Raw genomic sequence first — 25,859 nt, 5'->3', positions numbered from 1 at the left:
TGCTCAGCCGTGTCTGACTCTTTGTGACCCCATGGACTGCAGCCCGTCAGGCACCTCTGTCCATGGGATTCTCCAGGCAAGAACACTGGAGTGGGTTGTCATTCCCTTCTCTGGTGGGTCTTCCCGGCCCAGGGATCGAACCCTCATGTGGCTCCTGCACTGGCAGGTGGGTTCGTTACCAATGAGCCACCTGGGAAGACCAAGACTCAGGTGATGAATGAACAAACAGCATGCAGCTCTGACCAGGGACTAAGCTGACAGACCAAGGCTCTCAGAGCGCCGTCGCCTAGCTGGACTCTGGCATGGTGGCGCCAAGGAGGGGAATGTTCTTATTTCCTCCAGAGGAGGCTATTTCCCTCTGAGCACCGGTTAGGTCTCAGTGAGTATGAACACTCAAGTTAACTGCCACTGTGTTTTGATCTAGACCAGCGCTATCTGGGTTCCCTTTCTAGTCTTGCACCCTAATAGGCTGCCTGGCTGATCAGTTCTGTGCATATATTCACATGTATTAGTGCTACCTTCATTTAAAAAAATGTGTACACAAATTGAATCATACAAAGTCACATTGATCTGTGACTCGCTTTTCTTTTTCCCCACATAACAATAACTTCTGAGATCCTTTCACATCAGCCTATGTGTGGATCCATCACATTCTTGTGTTATTAAAAAAAAAAAAAAAGTACCAAGGTGGTCCACTAGATGGATGTACTGTAATGTGGGACTTAGCAACTGTAATGAGCACGTGAATTGCCTCGGGGACCTTGTTAAACTGCAGCTTCAGATTCAGCAGGTCCAAGGCGGCGCCCGGTGCCACAGGAGCTGCTGGCAGGATCGCACCATGAGGGGCAAGACTATAGTGCAAGTGACCTCTACCCACAAGCGAGGGACACTTGGCGGTTAGAAACAGTGCTGCAGGAAACAGGCTTGAAGATCTGAAAGCAGTCCTAGAGAACAGGCTTTGGAGTCAGAAGACATAGTGTTGAACTCCAACTCTGACACTAACCATGTGACCTTAAGCAGGTCACAACCTCTCTGAGTGGCCAGTGACTCCCTCCTCCCCCAGCAATTCAGTAAGTGGTCACAAAGGCCTCCACTCTCTTAGACCCCAGGGATAAAGATAAACAATCACTGTCCTTGAGTGCTCTGAGTAATACTACTAATCCTGGCCTGAAGAGCAGTGGGGGAGGAGGGAGTCAACAAGATAAGGATGGAAAAGGGCTTTGTCAGTGGTCCAGCCATCCACAAAAGGGCAGTTCTATTCCAGCTGGAAGGCTGACTGGGTTTGCCAGGTGAGAGTGGCTAGACAGGGTTTTCTTTAGCTGAAAAGTACTCTGTGACATTTGTCTGCACTTCAGAAAAGCAAACCAGACTCACATAAATCTTCCAAGGAAGTCAAAGCCAGATGGAATTGAGGAAGAGGGCCCAGTCATCTGCAAACTTTTTTTTTTTTTTTGGTGATTCCAACGAGACTGCAGTGGGGTCTGGGGCAGTGAGTTTCACCTTGGGCTGGGAAATTCAAGGCCCTCAGTAGACCCTGACTCCTGCTCCTGCTGAATGAATTCCACACAGGTGTCCCGTGGGTAGTGGCCACTGTCTTCAGTGCTTTGCCATCGCTGGGCAAACTGTGCGCCTGGCAGTCATGCTTAGAGACTCAGAACTGGCCTCTGGAGTTGGTTAGTCCAGGGTCTGCATCCAGATTCTGACACCTGATTCCCAAGGGACTCTGAGCAAGTGACCTGGCTTCTTCTTCTTTTTTTTCAGCCTCAGTTTCCCTACTTGTAAAATGGGGCTGATAATAATAGCATCAAAAAAAAAAAATAAAAAAATAAAAAAAATAATAATAGCATCAAGCTCAGAGTGTTCTTGAGAAGATTAAAAAATTAACCCCCAGGGCTTCCCTGGTGGTTCAGTGGTGAAGAATCGGCCTGCCAAAGCAGGGGACACAGGTTTGATCCCCAATCCGGGAAGATCCCATATGCCAAGGAGCCGCTATGCCCATCAGCCACAACTATTGAGTCTGTGCTCCAGAGCCTGGGAGCTCCAACCACTGAGCCCATGTGCAGCAACTACTGAAACCCACACACCCAGAGCCTGTGCTCTGCAACAAGAGAAACCACCACATTGAGAAGCTACCTCAAAGAGAAGTTCACGCACTGCAACCAGAGAGTAACCCCCAGCTTTCTGCAACTAGAGGAAAGCCCGTGCAGCAACAAAGACTGAACACAGCCTCCCCCGCAAAAGTATTAGTAGTGATAAGAATGGTATTAAAAGCAAAAAACAAAAAAACCCTCCCAGACATGATGCTTAGCTCAGTACCTGGCACTAGGAAGTGGCCAATTACTACAGCTGGAGGATCAGAGATAAAATCACAATCACGTAGCCCGTTGAGTGGCTCCAGTAAAGAATGGCTTTCATGAACACTGCTCTGCCCATTCTGAGCTCTATCTTACCCAGTGGGTGAGTGAGAGAGTCGGGGTACCTTTTCGCAGCAACCTGCCTCCTAGAAGCCCCCACCTAATCTCAAAATCTCAGGGCAGGGCTGCCTGCTGGGGCCCCTGGGCCTGCAAAACACCTCTGCCTTTTGCCACCCCTTTGGAGGAAGGCCAGCTCTCCCAACACCCCTCCGCCACCCTCCCCCCCAGAGTAGGCTTCCTCTTAGCACCCCACCCACGTGGTCCCAAGGACCTCTGCAGTCAGGGCTGGCAGAGGAGGGTGAACCCTCCCACTTCTCCAGGGAGCTCCTGAGAGAACCAGCTCCTCTTCCTCTGGCAGGTGGAGACAGAGCAAATATTCTCAGTTATATTTTGCTTCTCTTTCTTTCTGGCAGGGTGTGGACACTGGTGTAAAATTACAACGGAAAAGGCCCCCACCCTAGGGGGAAAGGTGCATCTGGTGAGAAGGGAAATTCACTTTGTAAGTCCTGGTTCTTCGTCTCTGTTCCCTTTGGAAAGTGGGCTTCTAAACCTGGAACTTTCAGACTTCACTGTTTGATGTCTGTGACAATAATAGCAGTATCGGCCCTCTCAGCTGACATGTACACGCTAAGTGTTACACACGTAGTTCTTATTTGTCAGAAATTCCTAGGAGGTGCACTGTTAAGGTAGGTTACAGCTAAAGAAATAAAATCAGCGTTGCTGCAGGTCCCTGCTCTTAATCATGACTACTGTATTATCTTTCTTAGCCCTTCCTTAGAATCAAGTTTCTGTCACTCTGTGACCTTAAGTATCTGACTACTCCTCTCAACCTCAGTTTCCTTACCTGTAAAATGGGGATAATAACAACATCTGGAGTTGCTGTGATAATTAAATGAGAATATCGGCACTTAAGAAGCAGAAGCTTCCGTTATTATTACTATTACTACTATTCTTATTATTTCTACTATTTTTTGTTAAATGAAAGCCTTGTCGACAAAACTGGAATGCATTGGTGAAGAGGCTCCGTGCAGAAAATGCCTGCCCTCTTCTTTTATCAAATATTGATGAAGAGCCCTTTGAAGACCTTGTAGGCTTCCTCTCCTTGTCACCAAAGCCACTGATCACCCTCCTCCACCATGGCTACGGAGTCCCCTTCACTCTGCATAAACTGCTCCCTTGGGTGTCTCCTGATGGGATGTGGAGAATCACCAGACTCATCTTAAAACAGGGGTATCTCAGCTCAGAGTGAGGTGGACTAGATATTAATATGCAGAACTTAGTTCTCTGTGTCAAGACCTGGTGAAAACAGACATATCTCCTGAGAAAGCAGAACCTTAGAACATTATCAGCTGCTGAGTGAACTGAGTTGATCACATTAGCTCCGGTCTCACCTAGCAGGGAGGAGGTCCCCTTGGGAGTGAGACACTGGCTGATAAGTTTTGATGGATGCCTTTGGGTGGAAGAAAGCTTGAGGAACTAGAAGCCTTGCACATGGGGTAGGCAGGGTTACCCACAGTGCCTTGAGAGAATCTGCTGCTCAGGTTGTGTAGACAAAGACAAGGTCCAGGCTGGGAACAGCATGGCGGCTTTTAGGCATAGTACAGACTTTGGCGTTAGACCCAGGTTCAAGTTCAGCTTTGTCCAGTCCTTATCAGCTGACCTCCAGCAAATTTCTTCACTTAATCACAAAGAAGAGGAATGATTCTTCCAATAGTTACTGATCCTAACAATGGGCCTGAGCCAGGGCCAGGGCCAGGTAATACCTTCTCTTCCTCAAGGCTCTTTTGAGCATTTCCAGTGAGTGAGGCAATCTATCTGAAGAAATTGCTTCCCCTTGTACACAAATGACCTGTTACATAATACCACAACCACACATCTGTGGGCTCCTCCCAGAGCTGGAAGCCCTTGACGTCTATCCATCCTGCCCAACCTCTCTTCCCAACTGGGTCCTTAAAAGAATTAGATGTAACTATGGAGAACTAGAGAAGACAGCATGAGAAAGACTCCGCCTGATGTTGCTGGCTTTGAAGACAGAGAAAGCAGCCTCCGCCAAGGAATTTGGGAAGCTTCTAGAAGCTGGAAAAGGCAAAGAAATGAGTTCTTCCCTAAAGCCTCCAGAAAGGAATGGATCCTGCCAATATGTTGATTTTAGCTCAGTGAGCCCTCCGAGGGACTCTAAACTACAGAAAAGCCAGATAACGATGTGTGTGTGTGTGTGTGTGTGTTTTAAAGGCAAAGTTTTGGTAATTTGTTATAGCAACATTAAGGAACTAATATACATGACAAATTATGGTTCATTTCTATCACCACCGTTAGGGTGTTGTGATAGTTGATTTATACTTTTTTTCTCCTATTAGTCTATGAACTCCTCAAGGTTAAATTATAAGTTTGTCTTATTTACCATTTGTTAGCAGGTACTAAGAAGGCTGACAGGCCTTCAGTTAGTAGGCAGATAATAAATACTACTAACAATAATATTATAATTCATATGTGTTCAGTTAATATGAGAAGGAAAATGTCCAGTTCAGGGACCTCCCTGGTCACGGTGGATAAGAATTCGCCTTCCAGTGCGGGCAACAAATTTCCACCCCTGATTTCGGGACCTAAGATCCCACATTCCAGCTGGCAACTACTGAGCCTGTGCTCGAGCCCGAGAGCGCCAAGGAAAGATACCGCATGACGCACCTGAGACCCGAGGCAGCCAAATAAATTTATTTTTTCTAAATGTCCATTTCCTTCACGAAGCTCCCAGTGCCTAGCACAGAGCTGTGGACTGTGTTAGTAGCTTAGTCGTGTCCGACTCTGACCCGTGGACTGTCCATGGAATTCTCCCGGCAAGAATACTGGAGTGGATTGCCATTCCCTTCTCCAGAGGGACTTACCAACCCAGGGATCGAACCCTGGCCTCTTGCCTGGCAGGCAGATTCCTTACCGTTTGAGCTACAGGGAAGTCCTTAACACAGTCTAGCACACAGCAATAGCTCAATGAAAGGTCTCATTGAAGCTTATTGAACCTCAGGTGGATGAAATGCCCCTCCCCGCCAACCCCTCCCGCGTGACCCATGCCACCGTCCCTGCCCATTCTGTCCAGGTTCCTGCCTCCACACGTCCCCTCACTCTGGAACCGGGTGACCTTCTTGAGAAGCCGGACATCTCCCGCCTAGCTTCCCTTTCACCGAGGCTGTGAGCCCAGCGCGCGGGGACCCCAGAGGACTTGGGAGTTCGCGGGCCGCAATGCCCGCTTCGAGCGGCAGGGGGCGGGCGTGGCCCGGGAGCGCCCTCCTGAGGGTTGGGACGGGGCGGGGCTTCAGGGGCGGGCCGGCTCAGTGCGCAGGCGCGGGGCCAGACGCCTGGCGCGGCCACGGGCAGGCGAGCGCAGAGCAGCCCCAGCTGCGGCTTCGGTAGCAGCGAGTTCGAGCCCCGCTCCCGCCCCGCTTTGGTTTTTCGCTCCCCGCGGCCCTTGGGCCTCCCTACGCCAGTCTCCGGCAGCTCGCTGCGCATAGCGCTCTCCCCGCCGCCAGAATGCCGGTAACCGAGAAGGACCTGGCGGAGGACGCGCCCTGGAAGAAGATCCAGCAGAACACCTTCACGCGTTGGTGCAACGAGCACCTTAAGTGCGTGAACAAGCGCATAGGGAACCTGCAGACGGACCTGAGCGACGGGCTGCGGCTCATCGCGCTCCTGGAGGTGCTCAGCCAGAAGCACATGTACCGCAAGTACCACCAGCGGCCCACCTTCCGCCAGATGCAGCTGGAGAACGTGTCCGTGGCGCTCGAGTTCTTGGACCGCGAGAGCATCAAGCTCGTGTCCATCGGTGAGTGCCCTGGCCCGGCCGGTACCCCTCGCCCTCCAGCCTCCACCGCGCTTGCGCCCCTGTGGAGGCTGAAGCTCCCCGTCGGGTGCCCCACCACCACCCCCGCGCCGAGCAGCCGCGGGCTCCGTGTGGGCTCCGGGACCGGGGGACATTGTCCCCCGAGGGCGCGAGGACAAAGGGGACCTAGGCCCCCTCGGGAGGTCCATCCTCCGGGGCGCTCTCCTCGTGTGCTCGGACCCTGCCGTGCGCCGGGGCTGTGCGCCTGCTGGGGGCTGTGGGTTGAAGGTTCGGGTTGAGGCCGCACGGGGAGAGTCGGGTCTGTGGCGTTTCTCTGCAGCTGGGGTGTCGCTGCGGGAGCTGGGGTGTCGCAGCGGGAGCCGGGGACTGAAAGCCTCAGGTCCGCGGTCCCTGGGGGGTGGAGCCCTCGTCCGGCGCTCCCCGGAGCGCTCGCCCCGCTGCGCCCAGCGGCCGCCGAATGGGCGTTGGCTGGGAGGCCAGGTGGAGAGGCCCCGGGAGGGACTGTTCTCTGAATCCGGGGCCTCCCGCCCAGGTGGAGACGGGGACCTGGCGGTCGCCGGAAGGGGTGTGGGCCCCGAGGTGGGAAGGGGAGACGCGGGGGTGTGTCTTCCTCGCTCCCAGCTCAGCTCTGGCCGCGAGGTCGCCGCCGAAGGTGTCATTCAGCGATGGGTGGTGGTCACAGTAACCGCTGCCTGGTAGGAGACCCAGCTAGTGCGCGCTGGGTGCCAGCCGCCTTCCCAGTGACCTCCCTCCTCACGCAGCCTGCGAGCTGGGGCGCCGTTAGACCCCTGTTGCAGACGAGGTGGGGGGCAGAGGGTTAATGGGCTCGCTCAGGCTAGCGAGGGTCCAGCTGAGAATTGAAGGAAGTGGGTGACAATTAAAGGAGACTTGGCCTTCCTCTCCCCGCCCTCCCCACACCAGGGTCTTCCTGAGAGGGGGAAGGGAGTTGGTGTTGGGTTCCTCTCCGCCGCCTCCCCCTCCACCCCGCCAAAGGGGAGGTAGAGTGGGGGTGAGGTCCCCCCTGTGACCTCGGCTGTTTGAGGGCTTCTGGAAGGGTCACACGGCGGCCGAGGGGTGTGGACTCTAAGGATCGGGGCAAGGGGTGTGTAGTGTGCGTGCCCGCGCGAGTGTGTCCGTGTGCAGAGAGTGTATGTACACAGAGCATGTGTGTGGAGAGCATGTCAGGGTGCAGAGAATGTGCACCTACATTGTGTGTGTGTGTGTGTGTGTGTGTGTGTGTTCTGCCAGGTGAAGCTCTTGCCCGTGAGTAGCTGCCTCAGGTCTCTTCCTGAGGAAAGCAGGCCTTGGAGTGACCCCCAACAGGAAAAAAGGGCCGCGGGTGAGGCTGCTGGGACGTTCTCCTGCCTAAAACTGGCTTCCGAGGCTGAGTCTCCTGTCCTCTCCGCCGCCCTCCCCACACCTGTGGGGCAGGTAGGGCTGCTTCCTGGGCCGCCGCCCATCGGCCTCCCCATCGAGGGTGGAGGCCCTGCCGAGGGAAGTTGTGTGACATGCTGTCGCCTTTGGGGCGCCCATCTCCTGTAAGGAGGAAAGGAGAACCTCAGTCTCTCTGGGAATTATTTCCTTTTCAGATTCCTCAGACCCCTCTGAGGAATCTCAAAGGCCGGCTGGGCTCAACATGGATCCCTTCTTCTTTGCTTCGGAAATGTGTATTTACTTAATTAACTGAACAAAGAAACTTAAAGTAAACCAGAAGTGTCCGAACATGACATGAAATCTCTTAAAAAAAAACAACAACCAACCAAACCACAGTACTAGAAAATCCTGGACTGCCCAGTTTGCCAACGTTTACAGAGGCTGCAGCTGCCTCCAGCATGGTCTCCCAACAGTGCCCCCAAATTGAGGGTCTTATTCTAGACTTTGTCTGGTCCCATACTTTTTTCTCCTTAACCCTCATGATTTTCATTCCTGAACCCAGCCAGACCATAGCAACTCCTACCGTCCTGACATTCCAGGGTTAGCTTTCCCTTCCCTGGTTGTGGCCTGTGGACTTTGGCAGTTTCTTGCTATGGACCTCTTCCCACCACAGTTTACATTGTGTTATTTTCTCCTTTTAAATAATTTCTTGGATCATATTCCCCAGAGTGGAATTCCTGGGTCAAAGGCTGTGGTCACATTTATGACTCCTGCCATTGGCTGCCTAGTTGGTCTCCAGAAAGATCTTACAGCAAACAGGTTTTCCAGCCTCTGGAGCCTGGAGGCAGAGTTGCCAAGGGCCAGGACTCCCTGAAGCGGTAATGCCTGAGGCCTCTTCCCTCTGCTCTTGGGACTGTGCAGGGTAAAGGCCCTTCAGAAAAAAATTCACATCCTGCGAGGACTTCAGTTCAAGCATTCTCTGCGTATGCTGTGTTGAATTGTGCTGACGATGACAAATGAGCTCCAACTTGGGACACAGGCTAGGTGTTGAGTGTGTTCTGTTGATGACCCCGCTGATCACCACCTTGAATCCTTGAGATCTGGTTTCCTTGTCTATGTAATGATCTCCCCACCACTTCCCAGTCCAGGCCAAGTGCTTAGGAAATGGTTGTTATTACTGGGGATGGTGGTTAATATCATTGTCCTCAGTCGAGTCTGACTCTTTGTGACACTATGGACTCTAGGCTGCTACTGTGACGCTATGGACTGTACTGCTGCCAGGCTCCTCTGTCCATGGGATTCTCCAGGCAAGAATACTGGAGTGGGTTGACATACCGTCCTCCAGGGGCTCTTCCTGACCCAGGGATTGAACCTGTTTCTTACGTCTCCTGCATTGGCAGGTGGGTTCAAATGGCAACCCTCTCTAGTACTCTTGCCTGGAAAATTCCATGGAGGGAGGAGCCTGGTAGGCTACAGTCCATGGGGTCACAAAGAGTCAGACACAGCTGAGCGACGTCATTTTTCACTTTTCTTTACCACTAGCACCACCTGGGAAGCCGGTTAGTATCATTACCTCTATTTAAACCTGGGGAAACGGGAGTGAAGTAACTTCTTGTGCAGCTCACCCAGCTAGTGAATGTTGGCTGGAACCTAGGTCTGCCAAGTTGTTGAACTTGAGGCTTAACTGACCTATTTTTCAGGGTCAGAAACAAGTAAAATACAGCCCCATTGTCCCACCAGAGAGCTCATATGAACACAAAGTTTTGTAAATCTGGGGTGTACGGGTTTTGGTTGGACATCCATACATTGAGCCTCTGACCTTGAACAAAGTGAGGCCTTAGGTGAGGGATGAGATTAATCCTCTGAACTGTGAAGAGGGTCCATGAGATGAGTGTCTTGTCAGGAAGTGAGCAGAATCAGTTTGCATCTTTGCTTGCTTGTTTTGGGTTTTTGCTTTTCTCTTTCTTTCCCTTCTCTTTCCTTTGTTCTGTGCTCAGTTGCCTCTGACTGAGCACCCCCATTGTCTGTAGCCCGCCAGGCTCCTCTGTCCATGGAAGTTTTCAGGCAAACATATTGGAGTGGGTTGCCATTGCCTTCTCTAGGGGAGTCTTCCCAATCCAGGGATCAAACCCTCATCTCTTACATCTCTTGCATTGGCAGGTGTTTCATTTACTCCTAGCACCAGTGGGAAAGCCCGAGTTTGCAACTTATATCTTTTGAGGTGAACTTGTTGAGGGAATAGCTGCCCTGTCTTCAATGGTTTTGTTGTTGTTTATTTGTCTGTTGGAGATTCCTACTACCAGTGGGAGAAATTTCACTCCTGTAATCTGGAAAAGTATCTATGCAGGGTTTTGTATACTTTGGATAGCTCCCAACGACATACATTGTGGGAATCATTAGAGTTGGCTATAGGCGCCAGTTGTGTGACATAGGTGGTCAGATGCTGATAGCAGAGTGGCTTTTCTGCCTAGAATTCGCTGGTTGTTTGTTTATGTTTGTGATTCCTTGTAGGGTGGGCCCATCCTCGGCTTCATCCCAAAGTTGAAGTTCCTTCTTATACCCTGGGCAGTTCATAATGAGGCCTCAGCATATTTAATTCCAGTTGTCTGCCAGGAGCTGGCAGGTTTATTTACTTGTTTTTCCAAAAGCTTTTCTGACCCTGGGCAGTGCAGCCAAGTTGGAGAAGAAGGGGTCTCCCAACCCAGGAATGACAATCAGGGCAACCTAGAAATTTTGGTGGTGTGTTTTGGTTTGATCCTTTATATAAAGGAATTCTTTCCTTTCTAATGGATGTGGTCTGAACCTGATGTTTGCTTAAAGTGCCTGTGCCAGGCCAGCACCCCAGAATAGGCAGGATGCATGTTCCTAAGACCTCTGGTCACTGGGCAGAGTTTCCAGGGTGGTAGATCACTCACTCCGTTTTCTTTTCCTTTCGTCCCACTCCCACCAAAATAATGTACAAATAATACTAAATTCTGCTCTGTCCTGTAAATACTTAGCAAATACCAGTGTGTCTTTCAGGCAGTGCAGTTCACATCTAGAAAGAAAAAGAAAGTGTTAGTCACTCAGTCATGTCTGGCTCATTGCGACCCCATGGACTGTAGCCTGCCAGGCTCCTCTGGTCAGTGGGATTTCCTAGGCAAGAACGCTGGAATGGGTTGCCATTTCTTTCTCCCAGGGATTGAACCCAGGTCTTCTGCATTGCAGGTAGATTCTTTACCATTTGTCACTAGTTCACATCTAGGAATGGTTTAAAAAGCAGCAAGATAGCAGGCTGCCTGAGAAGTTTCTGAGCCACTTGTAACAACGTAACACATTAGTGTCAGTTTGTTAAGAGCTAGGATTCTTGGTTCAAATCCTACTTGCCACTAAGTAGCTATTAAGAAACTTCTGTGCCTTGGTTTGCTTATAGCTTAAATGGGGATAATAGCTACTCCTTAAAAGGTTGTTGTAAAAACTGAACAAGTTAATATTTTTTAAAGTGTTCATGTTCAGAACAGTTCATGGCAGATGAACTGTTGGTGCTGTGTGTTTGGTTAAATAAATAAAGTGCTGTCCAATAATATTCTCAAAAGTCACACTGGAGAGTTTGCACGCTGATAGGACATTTAAAATTGACACCATGCTGGGGAGACCAGCTCGGTTGGCTAATGGTGGTTCCTGTTGCTCTAATAGGGTTATAGATTGCCCAGAGGGTGTCCCCTCCTTCGCAGGGGGTGACCTCTGGTTGTGTTATGATTTTTTGCCTCCAGGACCCATTCATTCCAGCTTTGTTTCTGAGAGCTGGACAGGAGTTTGGAGTGGCTGGTCATTCCAGTCTCTCACCCGTTCAGGAATCTCAGGGCCAAATCATTTCCAGATGGTAGTTAGACGTCTGCAAGCTCCTCCAGCAATGGTGGGGCCAGCATGCCAGTCAGCAGCTGCCTTCTTTCTTGGAGAGTCTGTGCTGAAGGAGAGCTTTGATTTGGAGCCAAATTATGTCCCTGGGCACTCCCTCTTCACCCCCCCACCCGGGGAGGGGGTCCTGATTCTGTGCTGTGAAGCCGTATCAAGGGTTAGTCAAGGATGGCTGCCTTGCTCCTTGGGCAGCAGCTGCTCAGGTCGGAGCCTTGCATTGGCTCCGTGGCCAGGGTACTGCATCACCCTGCTTCCTCTATAAACGGCCTTCAGGGTAGCACATACCTGAAGCTGTTTCTCACCACCATTCTGCCCCATAACAGTTATGCGACTCTGGTCCACTGCATTACCCTTTCTGAGCCTCAGAAAGGTTTGTAAAACAGAGGCGAATGATAGTTCCTATCATTCTTTGCCGAGAGCATTCGATTTGATTTGGTTAAGTTACAGCATAATGCTGGCATTGTCATTATTACTATAGTGGACTTTGTCTTATCCTCAATCTATTCTCTGGCCAGTCCTGCCACTGTCAAATGGTGTTAGTTATCCCCCTCTCTCCAGCTTGGCATTTCCACGGTGCCTCTCAAAATCCTTTCTCTCTTCCTTTCCTCATTTAACCAGCATATGAAAGACCAGCTCTGAGCTAGGCTCGGTGCTAGGGCCACAGGAATATAACGAGAGTCATGTCCCTGGCTTGCCTTACTGCTCAGCACAGAGGAGAGACCAGTCACCAGGGCGTGTCCTCAACCCTTCAGGCACACACAGATCACCTGGGAACTTGAAACTGGGGGCCCGTTAAAAAGGCCAGCCTGATTCCCTAGATCGGGGTGAACTCTGAATTCCGGTCTTCCAGTTGGCTCCCAGTGGCCACTGTCTGCGGACCACCATGTGGTAGTCAGGCCTGAGCTGACAAGCCCTCTGAGGGGGAAGAGCACCTTCCGTCAGGCTGGACTGGGTAGTTTGGAGGGCTTCCTGGAGGAAGGGAGGGGCTGTTGTGCTGACACCTAAAGCCTGACTATAATTAGAACCCAGGAGTAGCAGAGTGTGTCAGGTGGAGATCGGAGGGGTGGTGGAGAGGTAGGCAGGGGCTAGCTCACAAAGGACCCTTTGAGGCTAGAGGTTGCCAGTAGAGCATCTTCGTTTAGGGTGCCTGGGGTAAAGTAAGTGAACCCAGCTGAAATGGCTCAGCTAATCTGAGGATCTCTTCACTATTGCTCCAGTTACTCCTATCAGAAAAGAAAAAAAAAAAAAATTTGAATGTACCCCTTTCTCATATGCATAGGTTTATAAGCTGTATACATATACCACGGTCAGTCTGTATATTAAATATTACTAAAGTTTAGTTTCTTTTTAGGTAGCAAATCCAAATAGGAGATCTGGTTTTTCCTCTGCTGTAATGGATAATCTTTTGCATCCTGGGGGTGCATATACCCTGTTTGGGGGCCCCCGACAGCGTGCATACCTGCATTTCCTTTTCCTTTTTTCCTCCTATTGTTATTAATCTGTGTTTGTTTATTTTTTTAAAATTTACTTGACTGCTCCAGGTCAGGATCTTTAGTTGTGGCAGGTGAACTCTTAGTAGCAGCATGTGGAATCTAGTCCCCTGACCAGGGATTGAACTTGGGCCCCTGCATTGGGAGCTCAGAGTCTTAGCCACTGGACCACCAGGGAAGTCCCTGCATTTAGTTTCCATCTTTAATTTTTCTCTGTTAAAGAGGTAGATCTATAATTATAACCTCTTCCCCCAACAAATTGAACCAAATAATTAAATCCAATGGGATGAGCTGCTTCCATCTAATTGTGTGGTATTTCCTGCTCTTACAAAGATTAAAAACTCTCTTTCATGATGTTCTAGGCTTCCCTGGTGGCTCAAATGGTAAAGAATCTGCCTGCAGTGTGGCAGACCTGGGTTCAGTCCCTGGGTCCTGAAGTTCCCCTGGAAAAGGGAATGAATGGCAGGCTTACATGGTGGCTCAGATGGTAAAAGAATCCACCTGCCATGTAGGAGACCTGAGTTCGATCCCTGGGTCAGGAAGATCCCCTGGAGGAGGGCATGGCAACCCACTCCAGGATTCTTGCCTGGAGGAGGCTGGTGGGCTACAGTCCATGGGGTCACAAAGAGTTGGCTACTGCTGAGCAACTAAGTAACACTTCATGACGTTCTCCTACAAGCCATTTTACATTACGATTGTAAATCTAGTTATTCATTAAACATGAGTGATAATCACCAAATGGACTCATGTTATTGTAGGATAAACAGCAGTACTTTCTTCTTTTGGGGCTGGGAAAGCAGCCTTGAATGTATAAGGTGCCTGGCTACTTTTCTTTAGAAATTGAGTCCCATGTTCTGAGAGTTTATTTTGACAGAGTGTTAACTTCCTCCTTTCCCCCAGTGTCAAAACCTGGCACAGGTAGATAGCTTGGCACGGAGGACACTTGTGCTTCTCCGAATATTCCTTGGCTGTTCTTGGTTTCAGGAATGCCCACCATGATGCTGTTCGTGTACCAAATGTTGCTGTGTGCACACATATCTCTAACATAAGATCTAGCGTCTGCTGTGTGCTAAGCATTGTCCAGAGTGCCTTTGCTTTGATTACTTCTAATCCTCATTATGAACCCTGCAAAGAGAGTGGCTCTATATTTCCAAGTTATAGATGAGAAAACTGAGGCTCAAATCTACCTCACTTTACATGCCAGCCATGATCCTTGCCTGCATTAAGCTGCAGTTTTTGTTTTGTAGTGTCAAAGTTGGGTTCCACACTCATAAAATAGATAAATTGTTGTTGTTTAATTGCTAAGTCATGTCTGACTCTTTTTCAGCCATATGGACTGTAGCCTGTCAGACTCCTTTGTCTGTGGGATTTGCCAGGCAAGGATATTGGAGTGGGTTGCCATTGCCTTCTTTAGGGGAACTCCCCAACTCAGGGATCGAACCCACATCTCCTGCATTGGCAGGCGAGCCCTTTACTGCTGTGCCACCGGGGAAGCCTGCAAATGTTATACTGAGAGATTTTCTACTGCTGTATTCCTGTTCATTTCTATTTTATTTAAAACACTTTTATTTTACTTGAACATTTGGACTTGGTTAGTGTGAAATTGAAATTTCCTCCTATAAAACACAGCTTTGGGGGGCCCGTTTGCCTTACCTCTTCTGGCACCGTAAAGCTTCCCTGGGGGTCTTCTTTCCAGCTCTTGGAGACAGCTCTCTGGTTCTTTCCTACCTTTGGTTTTCTGGGGCAGTGATTTCACTGCAGGTCTGGACAACAGGGACCAGCTGAAAGTCTTCTTAACAGAGCCAGGCAGGGCTTTCTTTGCGAGGCCTGGATGTCAGCCGTGTGGAGGAGGCTGCCTCCTGGCCGCAGCCCTGTGGAGCTTGCATGCCCACCACTTGTGAGCATATACGGGGGGCGTTTGCTGAGACCCAGCCATGCTGGGAGATCCTTGGTGACAGTCGACATTGGCACAGCTGCGCTTTGTCGGCAGTGACCTCACCCCACACCCTCTCCTTCTGCTACCTGTAAACATTAACTGGCAGGGGCCGCGGGGTGGAGGGGGGTGTTGGGTTGTGATTGCCACTGAGCAGAACTTTTCTTTCCTGGCTGGCACTCGGCCTGTATCAGTCGAGCAGCCCTGGTACAAACTTCCAATCCATGCCAGCAGTTCCTTGCTCATATTCAAGGAGCCTGGGGGGCAGGCCCCTTGCTGTGTACCACCAGGGCACCAAGCCGTGCGCTCAGGACTGCCCTTGTGTCCCTAAGGGGCTTCTCCTGCAAGCACAGCTCCTGAGCGATCAAGCTGGTCTTGCCGGCCGTCTCTAGGTGCTCAGCCTCCCCAGAAATCTCAGGGCTGGCTTGTTGAAAGGTCTGGGCGTTAACACAACACTCCTGTTCTCCCTCTCTGAAGGCCCTTTATGCTGGCATGAATTCATTTTCTCATGGAGATCTGAAAGCTCTTTTGACTAAATGGGTCACCTTTCTGGGTATTTTCATAAGGCTGATCAGCTTTTGCCATGCCAGACAACTTTTCTGGAATTTCCGTTTAGATATAAAGGCAACCAAAGAGGTTGGAATTATTTGGAACCCCGTGTGGAATTTTGGCTTTCAAGCTATAGGGAAATGGGTGGGGACCATGGCCGGGACTGTGTAAATTCCCCGCGTCCCATAAATTAAGATTTTCAGATTAGCAGAGGCAGGCAGCGGTCAGCTCTCCTTCAACAAACAGGAGTGGTGCTGCTCTCTGCCTTGTGCTTCTGGTGACCCAGGCAGAGGCAGGCCTCCCATGTAGCCTGGGATATGAAAGGAGTCTCAGTGACTAGAATCAGATTTCTCCATCTCCCCTGCAGCCCCGAAGAAAATAACCAAGTTCTTATCATGCTGGTACTGCACTGCTTGTGCGCACCTCCCTGAAGGGATTTATCAGATATTCTGGGAAAACAAGAATTATTTGGCATTCTACAGCCTGCTGGGAGCACAGCTCAGACTGGTGCTTTTTCTTTTTTTTCCTGTGCTGGGTCTTCATGGCAGCATACGGACTTGCTCTAGTTGCAGTGCACCAGTTTCTCATTGTGGTGGGTTCTCTTGTTGTGGAACGTGGGCTCTAGAGGGCAGGGTCGGTAGCTATGGCACTTGGGCTTAGTTGCCCCATGGCATGCAGGCTCTTCTCAGACCAGGGATTGAACCTGTGTCCCCTGCATTGACAGGCAGATTCTTAACCGCTGGATCACCAGGGAGGTCCAGCTTGGTACTTCATGCACAGGAACAAATGATTGTTCTCTCGGTGAGGTAAAGCAAGCCAGAGGAGGAGGTCCAGGGCCTGCTGTCCCAGGGGTCCTCACATGCTGAGGCCTCGGGGCTCCAACCCTAAAGGGCCTTTGTGACTCGGCAGTTCTGTTAATTGAGCAGAGTTAGTTCTGGGTTCTGTTTACAAGACTCCTTGTCAGAAGAGGCCGAGTTCTGGAAGACCGAGGATGTGCTGCTGGTGGGACTGGGGGCCGCTCAGTGCAGCTGCCAGCCATCCCAGGGCAGAACCCAGAAAGTGTTCTGGGAGAAGGAAACTTGGTGGATCCTGGCTTGCAAGCACCTAGGCAGTGGCTTGTCGCATTCCCCATCTCCACTAAAGGAGGCAGGCAAGCTGGTACTTGGGGAATGCCTCTTCTGCTGGGAAGTCCTTTACCGGAAGCGATCGAGGTGCCATGCTCCACTTCCAGTGGGCCACACATCTCTCACCATAATCGCCTCTGCTGTCTCCTCTTCTTAGTACTTTTGTTTGAAAGCCACGGGGAGTCGCAGCCAAGTTGGGAGGGCGCCCGCAGCTCCCCACCCCCTGGTGCCCTTCCAGCTCCGAGCTTACTGAGGTGTGGTGGGCTCCTAACTTGCCTGTCTTGTTCTCCTACTGGGTGATGACTGCTCCAGGTCAGGCGCTGTCTCTTATTTACCTCTGGGGCTCTGGGCTTGGCTTTTAGTAGGAATATAATAAATAACTTACTGAATAAATAAACAACCTCCAGCATAGATGGATTGAATAATAAGTTTGGCACTTTGACTTGTTTGCAGCGTATTTGCTTTCAGAAAATGTATGATCACCAGGCTACCGAGAAATGGGAGTTATGTGCAGTGGACAATTGGATCTGGGGTCCCCAGTAGAACACCTCAGTTTTGGGGACAGTGAGTAATAGTCGCTCAGTCATGTCTGATTCTTTGTGACCCCATGGACTGGACTCTGCCAGGCTCCTCTGTCCATGGAATTCTCTGGGCAAGAATATTGGAGTGGGTTATCATGCCCTCCTCCAGGGGATCTTCCCAACCCAGAGATCAAACCCAGGTCTCCCGCATTGCAGGCAGACTCTTTACTGTTTGAGCTACCCAGGAAGCCCCAAAATGTTCATCATTTGGGACAATGATGCTGAATGTAAAGAATTTAGCTTTTTGTAGTCATTTTTTGAACATCCATAATTTACTTCAACTGTTAGAGAGCAAGGTGTTTTCCAGGTTGCCATGTGAGGGTCAGAAAAATGAACATCAAAAGAAGCCACTGAAAGGCACTGTGATCATAGTAATAGTTTTGTTAATAGTAAATATATATCGAGCACGTACCGGTACCAGGCATTGGGATAAATCCTTTTCAATAATAGCTAAATGGAACTCATTGCAACCCCAAGCTGTAGTTATTGTGGTAACCCCATTACACAGACAAGGAAACTGAGGCACGCCCAGATCAGCCAGCATGTGGCAGGCTGTGACTCGAACCCTCTCCTGAGATTTCAGTCCAAAGGAGGACATGTCAGCTCAGCATGTCTTGAAACTCACTTCTAATAAGTTGGGTTTTTAAAAATATATAAAAGTTGCATTTGTAGTTCTTTGTAAAAAAAAAAATTAAAAAACAAGAACATAGAAATTTAAAGACAAAATGCATCACCTGTGAAGAATGTTGTCTTTTTTTCTGTTTTTCCAGAGTTTTGCTTTCAGTTGTCTTTTGATCAGAATGTGGAAGGGGATGCATTTTCTTAGGAAAAAGACTGTGGACTGGAAACGTTTTGTGAAATCATTTTGGTCATACTGATGGTTGTAATAAGATTCATCCTTGAGTTATTGTTGAGCTGTGGTCAGCATTAAAATTGGAGGTCTTGGTTGAGGCGCATCATGGTTTGCAAGTCTCCCTTCGTCTAGAAATATGTTTTGGTCAACCACAGAGTGGGGTGTTGCAGCCACTTCTGTCTCTTAAAAGTTTTTAGGGTCAACTTTTATTGGTACTGCCAGGGTCTCTTAATAATAGTAATTATCTTTGTTACATTGAGACCTTGTCTCATGATTAGTTCAGAACAGAAACACCAAACTAAAACATACCTTTTAGTTGCTCAGCTCCCTTAGCTGTTTAAATGTCTCAAATATGCTCGGTAACAATGTAGTTGGTTCACTCTTGCCTGCATGAGTGCTAAGTTGCTTCATTGTGTCTGACTCCTTGTGACCCATGGACTGTAGCCCTCCAGGGTCCTCTGTCCATGGAATTCTCACCCTTGCCTGTCTGCAGACTCTCAGATGTCTGAAAATTGTCTGCTGCCCTGAGTTCTTCATTGGTTTCTTGGAGACATTTTCTCAACAGCCCTCAGGACACCAGACCCCTGGAATCATCCTGTCTTGGTCTTGTTTGAGGCAAAGGAGATGGGCTATAAACCACTTTTAAATATAAATTGAGTCATTTCCTCAGGGTGCTTAAGAGTATGGGTTAGTTAGACCCTGCTACTTAATAACTAATAGATTCGGGGGCAAGATGCTTGACTTCTCGCAGGTTATGTGCCCCAGGCTATATTAGTACCCCATTCTTGGTCTTAGTGAGGATAAATGATACAGTTCCTGTAAAGAAGCACTTGACCCAGCCGTTGGTGGACAATAAGGGACCTTAACTGGTGGTCACTGCCTTCCTCCCTCCTCTTAATTCCTGGGCTAGTGGTGGCCACTTTTGACTGGAGGATGACAAGACCAAATTATCTTGTAAGGGGAAGGGTGGGTCAAAGAAAGTGGTGACTCAGAAATTGGTCAAAGATACCTCGTACCTTTTAGGGTGTTTTTTGACAAAGAAGTGGCCTGGATTTTTGAGGGCAGGAGTCACAGGCCAGTGGCATTTCCTGGTCTTCCGGCCAAATATCCCTTAAGAATAGAACACAGGTGCCAACTGTTCTTGACACATTCCCTGACTTTCCCTTTCTTCTTGTTTGGCTAGTAGAGCTGTATATGTGTGTGTGTATATGTAGACTAGCTCCTTTGCCCTCCTTTCTTTCTTTAGCCTTTCCTTTTGTCTCCTAGCATGTCCTTTGCTCCCATTTCTTTCTCTCCTGATATTGCTCTCCTGGAAGTGGCTGTAACACTGTCTAGAGTCCAGATGACTGCTCATGGGTCTGAGTCTTAACTCTGCCACTTGAGAGCTGGCTGACCCCAGCTCATTGTTCTACCTCTTATTGTTGTTCTGTCGCTCAGTCATGTCCAATTCTTTGCAACCCCATGGACGATAGCACGCTAGGCTTCCCTGTCCACCTCCTCCTGGAGCTTGCTCAAAGTCATGTCCATTGAGTTGGTGATGCCATCCAACCATCTCATCCTCTGTCATCCCCTCCTCCTCCTGCCTTCAGTCTTTCCCAAAGCATCAGGGTCTTTTCTAATGAGTCAGTTCTTTGCATCAGGTGGCCAAAGTATTGGAGCTTTAGCTTCAGACTCAGTCCTTCCAGTGAATATTCATGATTGATTTCCTTTGGGACTGACTGGTTTGATCTCCTTGCAGTCCAAGGGAGTTTCAACAGTCTTCTCCAACACCACAGTTCAAAAGCATCGATTCTTCAGTGTCAGCTTTCTTTACATTCCAACCCTCACATCCATACATGACTTCTGGAAAAACCACAGCTTTGAGTATATGGATCTTTGTTTGCAAAGTAATGTCTCTGCTTTTTAATATGCTGTCTAGGTTTGTCATAGCTTTTCTTCCAGGGAGCAAGTGTTTTTTAATTCCATGGCTGTAGTCACTGTCTGCAGTGATTTTGGAGCCCAAGAAAATAGTCTGTCACTGTTTCCATTGTTTCCCCCATCTATTTGCCATGAAGTGATGGAATCAGATGCCACGATCTTAGTTTTTTGAATGGTGAGTTTTAAGCCAGCATTGCATTATTATACTTTGAAGCCCTGCCCCTCCCACTAACCCTTTTCAGCCCCTAGTGGAGGAGGATGAAGAGAAGCCAGCTGTGCTGGAGGGGAAGTGATGCTGACAGCCTTGAACAATTTCTGAAGCCAAGCAGGTTATCCTAGCTGCTCCTGCAGCCCCAATTCCACTCCTTCAGCCTGGTTTGGTGGCTGACCTGGCCCTGGGCACCACTTTCTTTCTCTTCTAGTCCTGGCCCTTTGACATCTGGGATCATGAGGGGACTGCCTGAACCACTTGTCAGGATTTGTGCTGCCCTGGGTGTGGTCTTGAACTCAGCACTATCTAACCTCTTCTTATGGAGCCACCAATGTTTTTTTACAGTAGTCCTTGGGGGCTGGACTGTTGGGGTGACACCAACCTGTACAAACAGCATCAAGTTTGCCCAGATTGGGTGAGGGAAGGCAGCTGGCAACTGCAAATTGTGGCTGCTGAGACCAGGGGATGGGGGAGGTTGGGGGGAAGGCAGCATTCTCAGTTCTTGTCGGGGATATGCTGGTCTTGGCCCAGACAGGCTGAAGGGATCTGTGTCTCGTGTAACTACCTGCTTCTCCCAGTTACCCCTTGAGTACAGTTGCCTGCCGTGTCCTTTGTTGGGCCACATTTCCAATACTTGACTTTTAGGGAGTGTCATTTTTTTAGGTCATCTTTTGTGGGGCAGGGAACACCCAACACCTTTCCCAGAGATAGAATTTGTTGGGGGTGAGGGGTTACTTGAGTAAGTGACTAGTGCAGATTTTTAGTTTTTTTTAAATGATTGTATTTATTTTTATTTCTTTATTTTTGGCTGTTCTGGGTCTTCATTGCTGCATGGTTTTTTCTGGTTGTGGCCAGGGGGGGCTTCTGTCTCGTTGGGGTGGGTGGGCTTCTCCCTGCAGTGGCTCCTCTTGCTGTGGACCACGGGCTCTAGGGCATTTGGGCTCAGCAGCTGTGGCTCCCGGACCCTGGAACGTGGGCTCAGCAGCTGTGGCTCCCGGACCCTGGAACGTGGGCTCAGTAGCTGTGGCACATGGGCTTAGTTCCCCAGCATGTGCGATCTTCCCAGACCAGGGATCCAACCCTTGTCTCCTGCATTGGTCGGTGGATTCTTTACCACCGAGCCACTTAGGGAAGCCCGGTCTTTATGTTTTGATACTGGGAAGATATAAGTCAGCCTGGGTACCGTTTCCATGTGACAGAGCAAAAATGTAAACCATTATACAATGGCTTTTGTTTCTTTTTCGCCAGCTCTTAAAGTTGACCATCGGTTAGGTGTTATCAGTAAGATCAGCTCTGCATCTGGAGACCAGTTTCTGGTCCTGGAAAAGGGCCAGAGCAAGTTGGATTTGTCAGGATTTCCGGTCCCAGGCAGATGGCAGGACCAGACACTGTATCCTAGTCCTGGGCCTGCCTCTGTCATCCCTGGATGGAGAGCCCCGACCTCTCAGCCTGCTTCCCTATCTGTAAAATGGGGGATCTGGCCTATTCCCGTGCTTCCCCAAATTCAGTTATTTGTAAAGGAACCACCTTTATTCTTTTTGCCATCTCCTGTGTCTCTTATTCCATTTTCACTCATCACCCCCTCCCCCGCAGTTGACTGACTCACTTTTAAAACAAATGTATTTGGAAAGGAGACTTTCATAATATGGAAAAGCAATGTTACCAGGTAAACCGAAGGTAACCATAAATAAACCCCAAACAGTGTTATTAAATCCCAGCTGGTGCTGTTGCCTGTTCTCAGCAGGAGGCCTACTCTTCTGGTTAAAAGGAAAATTAGCCAGAGGTGAAGAGGTGTTCAAAGTCACCTACAGCACACTGAACTTTTCTTCTTGACCTACTCCAAAGAGTTCAGAAAGAATTGGAAGGAGAATAAAAATTTTTTAAATTAATTTATTTTTAAATTGAAGGATAATTGCTTTACAGAGAATAAAATTCTCTCACCTGTAGCACAGAGTAGTAATGTATAGATACTTTGTTCAGTAAAGACTTGTGGAGCCTCTGCTGTGTGCCGGGAGCTATGCTGGAGGCTGGGAGCATAAAGGGGATTGGGGCTTAGAAGAGTGGCTAAGAAAATGATTTTTAAAAATTTGAGTGTTTTGAATGAACGATAAATTTATTTCAGCCCAGAATAATTCTGGGCTTCCCAGGTTAGCAAAGTGGTGAAGAGTCCACTTTCCAATGCAGGGGACACAAGAGATGCAGGTTTAATTCCTGGGTCAGGAAGATCCCTTGAAGTAGGAAATGGCAACCTGCTCCAGTGTTCTTGCCTGGGCAGAGGAACCTGTCTGGCTACAGTCCATGGGGTCGCAAAGAGCTGAACAAGACTGAGTGACTGAGCACATAACAAGTCCAGAATAATTCTAGAGAAACGAAATATATTGAAATTATATCATAGTTGAACTATGATACATTGTTTCAACTATTGTATCCTAGTTGAAATTGTGTCATAGTTCTTACAGTAACCCTTTATTTGATGATAACCAATTTTGCCTTCCCAACGCTTGCTTTGAGTTGAAACTCTCTTGGAGTCCCTGTCAGTAGACAAAGTAAAACAAATATGCCGGATACACTGATTGTAGTACGCTCCCTTCCCCTCAGATTAGCATGTCCCATAATTCCTACAAAGCAAGACGAACACAGGATTAGATCTCTGAATTACCTCTGGTTAATCTCCAGGAATGGATGGTATGCTCTTAAGTAGTGGGGGTATGAGGCTGAGTCAGATTTTTCCATCCATCTGCTAGTTGATGACACCACCTGCCTCCCTTGGGTTTCTGGGAATGGGAAGCTCATGGTTAAGAGTGAGGACTTGGGAGTCAGGCAGCTCTGGGGTTGAATCTGGCATTTACTGTATGATGTAGTATTGGGTTACATGGTTTCTCCCGGTTAGTCTCAGTGTTCTCACCAGTAAACTGAGGATAATCATAGTTTCTACCTGCAAGAGTGGGTGTGAAGATTTAATGAGTAAAGTATTTGCCACATGGGAAGTATTTGGAAAGCATGGTCAGGCAATCAATCCCACACTTTTCTGATTGAAAGGGTCAGGTTTTTACTGCTCTAGGCTGGTGGGTGAGTGAGGTGAAGGAAGACGTCAGATTTGGGGTTTGGTTTGTTGGTGCCGATTGGTGTTAGGTTTGGGATAAATGGTGTCAGGACCCCTAAGACATTGTGTATGGATGAAATGGATAGCAAGAAGAGCCCTTGGGCTTCTCTGACTCAGTGGTAAAGAATCCACCTGCCAATGCAGGAGACATGGGTTCCATCCCTGGTCTGGGAAGATCCCACATGCCACAGAGCAACTAAGCCCACGCGCCACAACTGTAGAGCCCACGACTACCCAAGCCTGTGTTCCGCAACAAGCGAAGCCACCGCAATAAAAAGGCCTCACAAAGAAACTGGAAGTAGCCCCTGCTTGCCACAACTGTAGGAAAGCCCACACAGCAGTGAAGACCCAGCACAGCCAAAAATAAGTAAATTTTAGAAAAAAAAAAAAAATGGAAGAGTCCTCAAGGAGAAAATGGGGCATTTAGAATCCTTTCAGTTGCAAGGAATGAGACCCTGAACTGGCTCACTTACAAAAAATTGATTGTGTCATGTCAGCAAGTCCAGACAGAGTGGGTTATGGGTTTCTGGGATCCTGTGACTCAGTGATGTCATCAAGGACCTATGTTCTTGGGGTTTCTGCTCTCATGGTTTCATCGTTCCTAAGACTGATACCCCTTGTGTCTTCCCGTAGCAGAGATTTCTTCCTTTGAGGTTGAGAGACAGTTCATGGGGGTTGTTATTAGCCAAGAACAACTTTCCCAGAAGGTGGTATCAGATCCTCCTTATGTCCAATCGTCCCAAATTAGATCACATGCCTACTTTTGAGTCCATATCTAGCAAGCAGGATGGTTTGTCTTGAGACCATGAGGCCTTTTTCAGAGCTGAGTGCACAGTCATTTCCTTGAAGGTGCACAGGTTCTATCCAGACTTCTATCAGAACTATTCCAGGAAGGACAAAGTAGGCTGGGTGCTGGGTGGGCCTGTTGTAGGAGGTGGAATCAGAAAAGGGGTTGGGACTTGCTTGGGAGGAAGGAGGAGTATGATGGGGAAGATGTGTGTCTTATTCCACAGGCTTCTTGCTCCATCTCTCTACCTCCCTCAGCCCCTTTGTTTTATACCCAGGGGTCATGTCCACACCCTCTGCTCCCTGTCAGATCCTTCCTACTGTTTATCCTTCCTCAGTTCATTCAGTTCAGTCCAGGTGAGTCGCTCAGTCCGACTCTTTGCGACCCCATGGACTGCAGCACACCAGGCTTCCCTGTCCATCACCAACTCCTGGAGATTGCTCAGATTCATGTCCATCGAGTCAGTGATGCCATCCAACCATCTCTACTTATCCTGTCTTCTTAAGACCTCTGCCTTCATACTGATTCTTTCGGTAGGAATCCTACTGATTGCATATCATTTGTAAAATGGAAATAATTTGTAAAGTATTTATTGTTTCTTTCCTAGTTAGGAGCAATATACATTTTTGCACAGAGGTGAGAAAATGGCTTAAAAATAGTAAAAGGGGAAAAATTGCTGATAACCTTGGTTCATAGATAACCAAGGAATTGTTACTATTCCCTTCTGGTTTTCTCACCTATATGTATATAACACATTATAAATAGCTTAGGAGCCAGACTGGATGTAGTTTTGTATTTCATCATTTGATGATACTTTCTTTGTCATCAAGTATCACTTAAAAACTTGATTTCTTATAACACTCCATCATAAAGGGCATATCCTTTTAAATTATGTCAATAAAAATGGAGTACAGAACAATAAAAATGAATAAGCTATAACTTTGCTTAGTTTGGGGTCTCCTGAGAATCGGCTGGGCACAAGGACCTGCCCCCAGATGGAGGTGCCTTCTGGGAGTAAGATGATCTCAGAAAGTAGGAAGGAGGGATGACGAGTGGAAGAGAGAAGGCGGAGAAACCAATATTAAGGTAAATTATCAAGGTCATTGCTGTGGGCAGCAGGGACTGTGTTCTGCTGGGATCTCCTGAGGAGCGTACAGAATGCGTCTAGAATTGTCTACCTGGAGAAGGACAGGAAGCTGGAGACCCACCAGCTCCTCTTCTCTCCGTCTCCTTAAAAATGGAGACATGAATTCCTTTGAACTTCCATTCTGGGTGCACATTGCATGCTGACTCAGGGGCGGGGGGAGGAGCAGAAGGGAAAAGAAGAGACCTGTGCTTGCATAGACAAGTGGTCCCAGCGAGCAGATCTGAGCTGGCCCAGAAGTGCCCATCATATCTGTGGCTTAAATCAGACATGGGTCAATTGAATGGTCACAGGCATCAGCAGCATCTCCAGGCTAATCACCCTGCATCAGTTTTTACAATGTTGAGAAGAAAAAGCAAACGGCAGAAAGATAGCCACTCTGTGATACTGTTTATATAAAGTTTTACATAGATAATAGAAATAGAGCTCTGTTCATGGGAATGATTATCATCACACTTTGGATAGTGATTGCCTGTGGTAGGCGATGAAGGGGTGCAGTCATGAAGGGATGTGCAGGGGTTTTCCACTCTTTGTAACATTTTAGTTCTTCAGTTGCATGGTGATTGTATTGTTCTTCTGCCTTTGTGTGTGTGTGTATTATTTCCCTTTTATACTTTCAGTGGGCTTCCCCTGTGGCTCAGCTGGTAAAG

At 48.6% G+C, this 25,859-nt stretch overlaps 1 protein-coding gene across 5 annotated transcripts in view; it reads left to right on the top strand.

Annotated features, from left to right (window-relative positions):
• Positions 1–5,766: 5,766 nt before the first annotated feature.
• FLNB (filamin B) overlaps positions 5,767–25,859 on the top strand; it is a 136,573-nt gene continuing 116,480 nt past the window's right edge. For all 5 annotated transcript variants that reach the window (XM_061128270.1, XM_061128269.1, XM_061128268.1 and 2 more), the window contains exon 1: positions 5,767–6,228. In XM_061128270.1, the coding sequence (XP_060984253.1) occupies positions 5,937–6,228 (292 nt within the window). In that variant the 5' untranslated portion in view covers positions 5,767–5,936. The remainder of the gene's footprint in view (positions 6,229–25,859) is intronic.

The sequence above is a fragment of the Dama dama genome, chromosome 24 (genome assembly GCF_033118175.1).
Source record: "Dama dama isolate Ldn47 chromosome 24, ASM3311817v1, whole genome shotgun sequence".
Classification (NCBI taxonomy): Eukaryota; Metazoa; Chordata; class Mammalia; order Artiodactyla; family Cervidae; genus Dama; species Dama dama.
This window is presented reverse-complemented; position numbering and strand designations above follow the sequence as displayed.